Source organism: Polyergus mexicanus, unplaced genomic scaffold, assembly GCF_030449975.1.
Source record: "Polyergus mexicanus isolate NDT 795.1 unplaced genomic scaffold, iyPolMexi1.0 SCAF_8, whole genome shotgun sequence".
Classification (NCBI taxonomy): Eukaryota; Metazoa; Arthropoda; class Insecta; order Hymenoptera; family Formicidae; genus Polyergus; species Polyergus mexicanus.
The window spans coordinates 9,217,059-9,230,127 of NW_027223328.1; the positions used below are offsets into that span (position 1 = coordinate 9,217,059).

The following is a 13,069-nucleotide window of genomic DNA, read 5'->3' on the forward strand; positions in this document are numbered from 1 at the left end:
AATCAGGAGTGCGTTTCAACATCATTCGTGTGCACACGAGCGTCGTTCTATCTTTGTTCAACTTTCAGTAAATAACGAAGATAAAACGACGCTTGGTGCACATGGGTGACGTTCTCGAATGCAGCCCAAATGATCGAATTGACTCGTTAAATGACGTCAGAGAATAATAATTAAAAAGGTTGAAAGTTATAAAAATGAGTGAATTTATTAGAAAATTTATAATTTTATTGGTCCAAATCTAATAAATTTGCTCATTTTTGTAATTTTTATTCTCATTTGAATTATAGAATCGATACCCAGTAACGGGATTCTCTAATGTCTTAGCGATGATTATCGTTGTCGTTAGCGGGCGATAGCCTATGAGGGTTGTGCTTTTCACCAGGATTGTTCTTGCTATTGGCTGTCGCTACTTAACGATATCGAAAATTATCGATAACAAGTTACTAAATCCCGCTACAGATCTAGTTATTATCGCTTAGCTAGGATGATTTTTCCGCTCAGTGAGCAGCCCACAGGCCTGCAGTCTAGACAATATGTCGAATATGTCCATCGTGTGTTTCGTGCGCTAATTCCGATAGAGAACTGTTGCAAGAAACGCATATACAGTGATTTTGGATTCACATTTTAAATCACAAAGCACGTTGACGCCAAAATCGCTGGCTAAATCATGCGTCTCTCAATGATTTAGATATACGAATTACGCGGTAAGATATCAGATCTAGATGTATATATACTAGTGTATAAGAAATTGCATGTATACACATCTTCCATTACATATGAAATTTTTTCATACAATTATTTCTGTGTACATACTCAAGTATAAATAGACATAAGTAAAATCATACTTCTCTATCAAATATATTATGTATACATTGTAAGAGTTATTAAAATTATAATTTCCTGGTTAATCATTTATGTGTGTATATCTACTCATATTTATCTTTTATAATTATGATAAACAAATAAGATAGAGAAAATTAATTATTTTAATTGATTCATATAGTAGATTATTTAATTTAATTGTATAATATTATACACATAATTTTCTATATTCCATTATCATGGATATCCATCATTATCAGATTTCTATAAACTGTTTTATATATATGAAGCTCTCTGAATATATATATATATATATATATATATATATATATATATATATATATATTGTTTGTATTCCCTTTCTTCATAATATCTCTGAATCATATATAAATTATTGTATGTTATTTAAAGGATTTTTTTTTTTATAAAAGAATCCTACTATATAATTAGTTTTTGGTATGATTGTGTAAATTTATTGAGATTATATGAATAATATAATTTTTAGATAGATAAAACATAATTAAACATTAAAGCTTTATCAATGGCAGAGGAAGAAAGAGTGCCTCTTTCAGGTAAGGCATTTTTTGAATGTTTTATAAATATACTTTGCTAGATTTGAATGTTTTATAAATATAATTTGCTACTAAATGATTTCTTTGTGTAATACAATTAGAAAAAGATGACACCCAATCGAATGATACTACCCAATCAAAAGATGCTTATGTACCAGAAGAACCAACTCCGGATACCTCAATTTGCTTGTCAGACATACAAATGCCAGAAACACCTGAGAGTACCAAAGGGCAAATAAGCGATGGAGATACATCAAGATTAGAGAGCCCAAAGACGTTGAAACCAGTACTTGGAAAAATTCAAGCAAAAAAACGATTAATGGCATTTGCTAATCAGTTTAAAGTATTATCCAAGTCCCAAATTAAATCAAATTTGCAGCATTCTACTGGAGCTTTAAAAATAAAAGATAAAACAGTACAAGATGATACAAATAAATCACGAAAAAAAACAGGTATGTGATACTATAAAATGTACATATTTTAATATATAGTATCTCATAATTATCATCTTTATTATATTATTGATGCTATATTAATGCATTAACAAAGAATTTGACAAATATTAAATTTTTTGTACAACAATTTGTTCAAGGCTATAAATTATTAGACTTGTTTTGTTTTTATTATGAAATATATTAGCAGTAAAATTACAATTTAAATTTCTATTAATTTATAGAGAATAAAAAAGATCAAGTATTTTAATTTTTTTAAAAATTTAATATAAAATAATTCGAAGATTATGTATCTGTTTAATTTTGTAATTGAGATATTATAGAAATCTTTTTCTATAATTTTTTACAGAAGAAAAGATTCTAGCGATTGAAGAAATTCGAAGAGAAGAATCTAAAAGTAAAATGTTAGCCATGGCATCCATGGCAGCAGGTATTATTTTTATATAATTGTAACTAATATCAGACATTCAATAACAAAAATTTTTTATAGCAAGTATGGAAAACGAAAATCATACTGGCAAAAATACATCTGATTTATTGGCGAGTAAAAGACATGCAAAAGTAAAAAGCAGGCATGAAGGAATAAATGACTCTCGTAAAAGTAGATCAACAATAAATCGAAAATATTCAGAAAGGTACAAAAAGAGCATTTTTAATAATAAAATACACATTTTTTTCAATATTCTTATACATATGCAATATATCTTTTTTATCCTTTTCTATATTTTGCTATAATTTTCAAGGCATCGACATCGTGATAAGGCTGATAGGAGTAGCTCGAATCGCGAGGTAAAAGATCGAAATGAAAGTACTGAACATTCTGTACAAAAATCATCTCAAGATAGAGAAATGCGTAAGAAAGATAAAAAAAGAAAAGATGATAAAGAGAGACGAGACGATAGCAAGATGGATACAAGTCGTGATAAGAGAGAGGAAGAAAAGGATAAGAAAGAAAATGAAAAAGAGAAACGAGAAGAAACAAGAGAAAAAAGAGACGGAACAAAAAGAAAGAAAGAGAACATGAAAGACAAACGAAATGATATATTGGAAATGGAAGCAGAAGATAAGGAGAAAAAGGAAAAAGATAAAGATAAATGGAAGGAAAAAGAATTATTGAAGTGTAACTCTTGGGTGGAATTACAAAAATCTGGTTTAACTCTTGATGACATCAGTCATATTAGAAGACGCGATAATACAGAACGATTTGTAAGAAATAGGTATAGCACAATTATAAAAATAATATATTCAAGATTTATATATATATATTATATATACATATATGCGTGTGTGTGTGTGTGTCTGTGTGTGTAATGTGTTTCAGAACAGCACAAGATTATGCGCGTTATCTCGAACATATGTTAATGTTAAACAATTATCATTTGAAACGTCAAGCACTAATAGCTGAAGGACTTGACGGACCTAAAAAGTACCCACCTGAATCAATTAAAATGACAAAACGAGCAAAGGGAGCTCAATTATTGTATTGTGAAAATCCACGTACGTCCCTTTTTTTATGCATCTCGCAACTTCTACAAGCTGTGTCTCCTGAACGTCGTGAAAAAATACGAGACATATGCGAAGCATCTTCATCACGGTATATCACAATGTCTATCCAACAACAATTTCCTATTCAAATCTTTCTTTATCTATTCCAGATCTTTGTATATAATTGCAGATTTGATACAGAAGATACAGCACCACAAAAGCGTAATTGGTATCAGCAAATAAATGCAACCAAGTATCATAAAGATACTAAGTGTCAAGTGACTGTACAACTTCCTAGATCAAAATGGGACAGCGAAGATGAAGAAATGATTGTCAGTGCAATGAAAGAAGAAATTAAAAAACCAATAAATAAATTACACATTTCTGTGGCTCAACGTAAGTGATTTTTCATAATCGAGATAATGTATATAACAAACAAATATTGAAACTCTAGAAATAATAATAGTTTATTTTTTGTTTTAGAAGAAGAAAGATGTTCTACATCCTCCAACACAACTGACAAAGGTAAGATTGATAACAAAGCCGAAGACGCTAAAGGAGATGAATCCAATGAAAAGAAAATTGACAATACAACGATAAATGATGAAGCTACGACATCTTCTTTGCTACAATCTACTGGAGATGAAAAGTTAGCTTCAGAATATGAACAATTTATGAAGATGGTATGCACTGTAACTGATGTAACTAAGGAATATCTGCCAAAGAAAAATCCAGTTAAAACTACTTCCCCACATAGTTATCATGAATTCAATATAGAATCTAACTTGGCAGAAGATAACACGGACATTGAAATACCATTGAAAGAGAAAAAAGACAAACTTCAGACTTTAGAAGGATCGATAAAGAGTACAGAATGTGAAGAGTCTATTATATCCACAGATTGTCAAATACAAATTGATGAGAATAATATGCAAATTAAGCATACAAACAGCAACGAATCTGAAGATTCTAAATCAATACCCAGTGATTGGGAAAATGTTAGAATCAAAGTTGAACGATTAAGTGACGAGAACACTGAATCTAGAGAAATCAAGAAAAAGAAAAAACAAAAGAAAATAATATCCAGCAGTGATTCGTCTAGTAGTACTAGTTCCTCAGATTCGGAAAAAGAAAAGAAAAGAAAGAAACGCAAACGGAAAATATTGAATAATTCATCTTCTTCAGACTCTGATAGTACAGACAGTAGTAGCACTAGTAGCAGCGATTCCAGTAGCTCAGACGAAAAAAGAAAAAGAAAACGGAAAAAGAAGACAATTGGAAAGAAAAGAAAGAAAGCGAGACGCGCTGCGCGAACTAAAAAAAAGCGAAGGAGGAAGATGACCACTGATTCCAGCAGCAGTGATTCAGATGAACGTACAAAGAAAAAGAAGAACATTAAGAAAAAGATAAAAGAAGCTAAATCTATTAATAACAGGAATATAAGCAAAATAATAGCCAAGTCGCCTGTAATAGATTCACCTTCAGACGAGACAAAGGTATTACATTCAGGGACTTCAATAAAGAAGACTAAAGAAGAAGCTACAATTAAAGATAAAAAAAGAACTGATCAAATCACATCAACGAGAAAAACTATTACTGGTATGAATGTACACGATAATGAAAGCATGAAACAATGGGAAGTAGATTCTGTGATTACACTGCAGCCAACTGATAGCGAGTCAAGTCAGGATCATATTGATGAATTGGGAAAGATAGATGGCTCCGAAAAAACTACATATCGGAAGAAAAGAAAGCGTAGTCGAAATAATGTGCAAGACAAAGATAGATCGTCTAAGATCAACGAAGAAAGAATTCATGAAGGAAAAGAAAGATCGGATGAAGAACTTGAGATGAAAAGAAAGAAAAAAAGGGAGAAAGATGTTAGAAGCAGCACTGAGTTTCTTGCAGACTGGGAAAGGGAAGGTGAGCGTATTAATCAACAAATGATACAAAACGAAATCAAATTTTCAAAAAAATTGGAAAAAAAACATAAGAAGGAAAAATGGGGAGAAACATATTTTGATACATTAAATGTGCCATCTTTGACACAGCTTGAAAAAGAAGTATGCCAAAAACAACTCCTAGCTGATGAGTGGGAAGTGGATAGCTTGGAAGCAATAGCAATTGCAGATCTAACTGTAAACAAACGGAAAAGCAGTCAGAGTGTATCAAAAAAAATGGAAAAAGAAGTTAGATATGATGAGAAAACAGACACTTATATTGCAATAGAAAAGGAAAGTGCAAAAGAAATGAAAAAAAGACAAGAACGTTTGTGCGCAATAAGAATATGGGAGGAGGAACAAGAGGAAGGCGAAAAAGAAGAGCTGATGCTTTTGAAGCAGAAAAATAAGCATAAAAAAGATGATTGGGATATAGAAGAGGAATCATTTTTATGCAAGAATAATGAAGAAATTTGTAAGGTTAACGACATTGTTGGAATAGAGAAAGAATGGATTAAACCAAATGAAAATACAAATGTCAAGGAAGACTCAAATAAGTTGGAAATAAAACTTGAATCGATTGGTTCTAAGCGAGTTAGAAAGAGTCGTTGGGATATGGGCTCGCACTCCGAAGAGAAATCGGAAACTAAAGATATATGGGAGGAAGAATATTCAGAATGGTCCAAGATTAATAAATGTGAACAAAAAAACGAAGAAACAGAAAAAGGAGATTCACGCGCTGCAACTTATTCAGAGAACTCAGATAAATCTGATCTGATAGATTTTTATCATAAAAAATTGCAAAATAGAGAGTCATTAGAAAGAGCATGGACATCAGAAGAAATGGCAACTAAACCTGTACAAATGAAGAAAGTAGAAGACACATCAGTGAAAAATTTAATTTCTGCAAAAACAAACGATGAACAGATTACGTCTACCAAGGAGCATCAGACTAGAGATCAATTTAAAGAAATTTTGGATTTGAATACAAAATTTAAAGACAAAACCATAGAATTATATAGTCCTAGCTCTCCAGCACTTTCTCAAAAGTCTCAGGTGAATATTTTTACTTGCATATAAGTAGTCTTACATATACGAAATGTATCTAAAAAGGATTATAGATTAATTTGTGTTTTGATAGAAAATTATAAATAAAAAAATTGTATAAGTTTTCTTTGTCAGTTAAACTGATATGTGATGAAATAATGTCAATGAGAACATTGTTGACCAAATTCTTATTAAATGTAATTTCAATATATATAATTTTCTAGCTTAGTATATCCTTTTTACTTGAATATAATTAATATAATATTTTGTTTTATTAGATCATTATTTCTTATTTTTTATAGGATATAGAAGGATCTAATGACAGCAGTAGCTCTACTTCTTTGCCTTGTAAGAAAAGAAAAAAAGAGATGGTTGCAACAGAAGAACTATCAATTCCTATTGCTGGTATACCGTTACAATTAACAAAACTGCGTGATACTAAACATGAAGCAAATGAAAAGATTGAAGACATTTTAGACAAAGTACAACTGGAAGATAAAAATTCCGCTCATAAATTTGACATTAAAAAAACTGATGATTTGTTTGACGACTTATCGATAAATGAACTGTGTCCAAAAGTGCATAACTCTCAATCAGTATGTATGGATATTTTCGCCGAGTATAGATCAGAAGGGTCACATAGTAAGCAACGTATTATAAATTCCAACGTAAGTTCGGCAATACATACAAAAGATGATGAAACGAATGCAGAAAAAACCGCACTCAAACTTATTCCTAAACAGCTTCTGATACGACGTACTAATGAACAAGTAAAGCCGATGAAACGTATCCTAGAGGCACCGTTACAGGATCCTGTTCAGCATGCGGCAGCGCTGTTGACGATACAAAAGAAATTGCTAGAATCACACGTATTACAAAATGATATTCAAAAATCACCGAATGAAAAGCCAGCAGATCAATTTAAATCAACATATAATGCGGAAAATAATAGCAAAATCGATAAATTATTAGACACGACTGAATTTGCTGTGGCTTCCAAATCCTCGGTAATAGCAATACGACAATCTCCAGTTTCGGAAAAGGCGATTTCCGTTCGATCTGGACAGTCTGAAAATTACGATAATAGAGAAAGTAAAGATGACGTAAAAAAATATAAAACAAGTCGAAATCTTAGTGATATTAATGTCCCATCGGGTATACGATCTCCTGTTAGAGAACATAGGAAAAAAAGTCCTGGTAAGAAAGAGAGTGAGAAACGATATTCACATGATTACAGTAAAGATAAGAAGGAAAGGAGATCTGATGATGCGGAAAAGTTCGACAAAAGGGACAACAAAAGTTTCAGAACAGACTTTGCCGATGGCCGAAGAAAGTCGAGTCCTTCAGGACGAGGAAAGAGAAAAAGGAGCGGAAGTCCATATGCTTCGTGGGAACGACAAGGAAGTGGTAGTAGAAGTCCTGGTCACAGCTGGAGCAGAAGTCGCAGCAGGAGTCCAAAGAGAAAAGATGAACCTACTACCAGTATGCGAGATAGAGATAAGAGAAGAGAGAGATATGATGACGAACGATCAAATAGATCGCGAACAGATGAAAGAAGGGAAAGATACATGCGATTTTCACCGCGCTCCTATAATGAAGGTAAACAAGAACTTGATAACGGGCGCATAGTTTTTTCTGAATAAATTTTTATCCTAACTTCAGTAAATTGTCATATTATTATTTTTTATCTACTTATAGATAACTTCAAGAAGCATGGTTCTGTATCCTCTAAAGGTAATCGTGAAGATTGGGGTAGAAGAAGATATAATAGCGTAGATGTAGATCATGAGAAAGATGTTAGATCTTACGATCCAATGGAGTTGTTGAGAGAGAGAACGATGGAATCTGAAAAATATAGAGATAACAGGTATTATTTAAAAATATTTGGTTGAAAATATTTATATATCTGAATGTTTTTATATACAATTCACTAATAACTTATAAAAGAGATAAAACAAAAATAAAACTTATAGCATTAGATTTATGTTATTTATAATATTGCAATGTATGGATTAAGAATATGTAATATTTCTACAGATTTCACACAGAAGAATTAGATCATACATTTTGGCAGTATGAAAACAGCAATAACTTGCGAGATGGCAATGAATCTGTGGATTCTTATGCTGCTGGACAAGATTTGCCTGCCGACTATGATGATCGAACTTATTACAGAGAGGAAAGTCTGGAAAGAGATATGATACAATGTTCACCTCAACCGCTGTCAAAATATAAGAGAAGGTATTTTTAATTTGCGTTATATGCATATATGTTAAGCGGATTCGGGACTAAATAATGAGTCAATGAGAAAATATCATCGATGAAATCTTTGTCAATAATTTTATTTTATATATGAGCAGTCGTGCGAAATCATAAGAAATTTTGCATTTTTTAGCCAAGGCAGATCGAATACAAGAAGGGATTGGCAATGGGAAAAGGATAAAGGCTCTATTTCGGATTTGGATCGTCATGGACATAGATTACGAAATCGGACACCGCCGCGATCGAGGTATTCGCCAAAGCGACAAGAACGATTCCGACGAAAATCTAAATCGCGCTCAAGATCTTGGTCACAATCTAGATCGCGGACACGATCTAGATCGCGTTCTAGATCAACATCAAGATCAAGACCAAGGATGAGATCGCGGTCGAGATCAAGAAGCAGATCTCCATCGAATTTAAGATCGAGAGCAAGATCGATTTCTATGTCAAGATTGAGAAGCCCGGAACGTGGATTGAGAATATCTGAATTGCGATCTTCCAGGTAGAATTCAACTTGCAATCAAATTCTAAAATAGCTTCTTGCTCTGGCATAAATCGAGATAATTCTTTACATATAGATCTCCCTCGCCTGGAAGGAGTAGACTGAACGAAATAGGAAGGGAAAGGAAAGACGAAGACGAAAATAGAAAGCTTAATGTTTGTGGTGAAAAAGGTAGACGTATAGAGACTATAGTTCAATCGGGGATTGCACCAGGAACGAACATTTTAGATTCAGAAATGGGTATTAGTGGCAATATGGACGCAGCAAATTTCCAATATCTAAATGAGATTGAAGGTGGAAATGAATATTATTATACAGAGAATAATTTAACTTATCCTCCTTGCATAGATGAATCAATCACCAACTCTCCGAAACGCTTATCGCTTGATGATAGGTAAGGATTTGTACCAGGTCCTTCCTAATCTATTCCCCTATATATTGTTAAAAAATTAATTTTATGTTATCTATTACACTTTTGTTCAAATATGCTTCAACTGCATTTAGGCTATATTCTGATATTTACTGCCGATATTGTACATGATTTAAACTATAGATTTTCAATACTGGTAATGAATATTGGAATATAATCTCGATATAGAATCGATTATATGTATCATATGTAATATATTTGTTACAGGTTAGAATTAGAATTGGGTATTAAGAAACAGCATGGCAAGGATTCCACCGGAATATCTTCAGATTATTCTTCCAACTTCAATCCCAATGTTATTGCATATCCGTCTCCACCCCAACAACAGCAACAGCAGATGATGTACAGACAACAGCCTACTGTTTTACAAGTACTCGATTTATATAACATCTTTATATATGTATATGCGTATGTTTATCTATTTAAAAAAAGTTTATAAATACTACTACTTCTATGTTAAGGTTGGGAATGTTTTACAAGTGGTACCTGCTGACTTCAATGGAATGCAATCGTCACGACGAGAAGTACCTGCAGCCTGTACGACTCCGCCTGTGCGGCCCGGGTCCAGTCAAGTAGTCCGCGTAGGTAATGTTCTTCAAGTAGTACCCACATCGTTAGACTGGAGTGGCCAATCGACTACTGCGGATCAATCGAATGGACTTTTGTATTCCTCAACAGTGCCGACACCCTCGCCGTCGGCGTCTTCGGTTCCCATGTCTGTACCCATACCTGTTCCAGTCCCATTGCCTGTTCCGCCTACTGGGACAAATACTCTCACTCCTGTCGCGGCTGTCGCACCTGTTGCTCCACTGCAGCTACCATTGCCAATACCTGTTCCCGTACCGGTCCCAACCCCCCTTACGACGACAACAGCGTTTCCGAGAAATGAAATTCAATCGCAAAGTACGTATAAATAAATCTGTCGGTTTGTACATCTTTCTGTCCCGAATATTTCATGCATTAATTAACGCCAACAAATATTTTTGCATTATAGAAATAGTTCAACCCGTGTATAATTACGAAGCTATACTCGAGACACGCCGCAAAGAGCGGGAGGAGCGTAAAAGATTACGCGAGTTGCGCAGGAAAGAAAAGGAACGCAAAAGAATAGAGCGGATTAATCGACGAGCTCTGCGATTACTGGAGAAGACCAATACGTCGCGACCAGCAGGTGAGGTCTTATCGGATCGTCGTAAAGGTTCTGTTGTGGATCCATCGGTTTTGAAAGCATTGAAAGAAGGGGAAGAACAAGCTGAAACTGAATCTCCATCTCAAACTAATTCTATAAAAGAGGAAGAGGAGGAGGCAGCAGCAGCAGCATCCATAAAAGAGGAAGACGAAGACGTCGCTGCAGACGAAGACGAAGATGATGATGAAGACGAGGTCGAAGCTGAAGATGATGAGGAAGAGGAAGAAGAAGCTGAGGATGAGGATGAAGATGATAATGATGATGACGAGAAATCATCGCAAATGATTAATCAACGTATCGAAGTTGATGAAGCAACAATGCCCGCTGATATGAATAAAGATCAAGCGGAAATCGAAACTACAAAAGAATGGCCAGAATTACCACCTCCTCCGTTAAAAGGCATTTTGATTGCACCAGGATTTAGGTCCGTTGATATTAATCTTCATATCTTCTAAAAATATCAATCTCCAATGGAAATCCATTGTCTAAATCTTATTTTTATCTTACCAATTTGCAAATTATTTTATTTTATTAATGTGTAATTTGTCACCCTAAATAAATGAATTTTTTTTTTTTAGTAGAGACTCAATTCCTAATGGCAATTTGGATGATTTATCGGATGTAGATGACGATATCAAGGACAATAGCGACAAAGACGAGGAGACAGACAAGAATAATGAATGTAATAAAGACACAGGACCTGATGCTAAATCTGGTAAATCAGCAAAAATACTGAAAAAAACAAACAGGAACAAAAAATCAGTTCAGTTTGCTGATGGCATAAAACCTGGTGAAGGCACAAGTCCCAGCGGCGGCGAAGGCGACATGCCTTCACCACCACCTCCCAAAAGAATAGGTTTGCGTGAAGGACTCAAGGATTTGAGAAGAGACAAAATTTACAACTCACGGAAGAGTAGAAAGCAAGAGAAAAGAGCAAGACTACCAAAGACGAAGAAGAAAGTCAAGGTACACACAATTTATTGTTCTTTCACGAAAATTTGAAGGAAAGAAAAAATATTTTTTAATTATATTGCTTAAAAAACATCTTTTATACTTTTGCAGGTGAAGATAATCAAGTTGAAAAAACCGCGCGTTACCCCACTAACAGCCATGATGATGGATGACTCTGACGAAATGGACGATCGTTCGCCACCCCCACCACCTCCTGGTTCTCCACCGCCGCCACACCTCTGGCCCAGCTATCTATCTGTTTACAATACAACGGTTCGAACAGTCGAACAACTACAAACTATAACTCCTACCTTGACATCTGTTCAAACTCCACCACCGCCGACTCCATTGCCTCTTCTGGTCCCGCCTCCTCCGCTAAATTATACCATCCAACCTTGCAGTAAAGCTTAAAATAACACCATAGGTTTTGCAAATTCTTTTGGTACTGACTATTCTTTTCTGAGCGCAGTGATAAATTTATGCATTGAAAATTAAAAAGCAAAAGCGAAAACTGTACATTAGTATCGAAGTTGAAACTTCAATAATGGTTAAAATTAGAAAAGACAGAAGCTGTCGGAAAACATGCATTGATATTGTAAATATAACCATTACTTCCCGACCAAGAAATCGTTATAAATCTTAATCCATTGCGTCCATGTAATTTTTAGTAACTTATACAATATTTCCTCGTTAACAGAAAGACTTTTTATTTCATTGATAGGAAATTATTTCTTTTCCCTTTTCTCTTTCTCTTTGTGCAAGCAAGTCTTCTATTTAAGTCTTCTAAAGTCTATCTAAAGAATACTTATCTGATTCTTATCTAGCGGACATCTGACAATATTCAATGTTTGAAAATCATTCGTTCTTTTTTTTCTCATTTGTTCTCTCTGTCTGATTCTTATTTTGTAAAATCACCAAGATTTTACAAGACAATCTTTGAAAGATAAACGTACCTACTATTTTATTAACAGAAAATGTTTAATAAACATGAAACAGCTTTCTATTTATATAATGAGGAGATATTATATTAATATATAATTCAGTTCGTATATTCGTATATTTTTCGATATCGAGAAACATCGGACATATTAGAAAATTATGATAGCAATGGAAATAATGTAATTAATTGTCAATGATATATTGTTAGCAAGATTTCTTATTAAAATAAGGGCATATCCGAAAAAAATGCAATGTATATATACACATTGTATTATATATAATTATTTGTCACAAATACACGTGACTCAAATGCAGATGATATATGATTTAAAATTAGATCCCTGTGCAATTTTTACTATTATATGAAACACACTTAATGACATGATCTTATCGTTAATGTATAATGACTAATGATAAAGTATATCTAAAAATATGAAATTTGACTTCATAAAAACAATAATTATATGTATTACTCTAT

The 13,069-nt window shown here is 33.5% G+C and overlaps 1 protein-coding gene across 6 annotated transcripts; it reads left to right on the top strand.

Moving 5' to 3' along the window:
- The first annotated feature begins 513 nt into the window (after positions 1-513).
- Positions 514-12,957, top strand: LOC138935907 (trichohyalin). 6 transcript variants are annotated; one of them, XM_070300817.1, is made up of 19 exons: positions 514-704; positions 1,328-1,394; positions 1,496-1,846; positions 2,196-2,276; positions 2,337-2,481; positions 2,590-3,063; positions 3,168-3,440; positions 3,522-3,727; positions 3,815-6,327; positions 6,621-7,917; positions 8,017-8,185; positions 8,356-8,559; positions 8,714-9,082; positions 9,159-9,476; positions 9,720-9,882; positions 9,974-10,415; positions 10,507-11,125; positions 11,280-11,667; positions 11,764-12,957. In XM_070300817.1, exons 2-19 carry the CDS (start codon positions 1,364-1,366, stop codon positions 12,061-12,063), a joined length of 8,343 nt encoding a protein of 2,780 aa, XP_070156918.1. In that variant the 5' UTR covers positions 514-704; positions 1,328-1,363; the 3' UTR covers positions 12,064-12,957. The 6 variants fall into 6 exon arrangements, with proteins under 6 accessions (XP_070156918.1, XP_070156920.1, XP_070156921.1 ...); XM_070300819.1 differs by having other exon boundaries at positions 11,283-11,667; XM_070300820.1 differs by having other exon boundaries at positions 3,818-6,327.
- Positions 12,958-13,069: the final 112 nt, after the last annotated feature.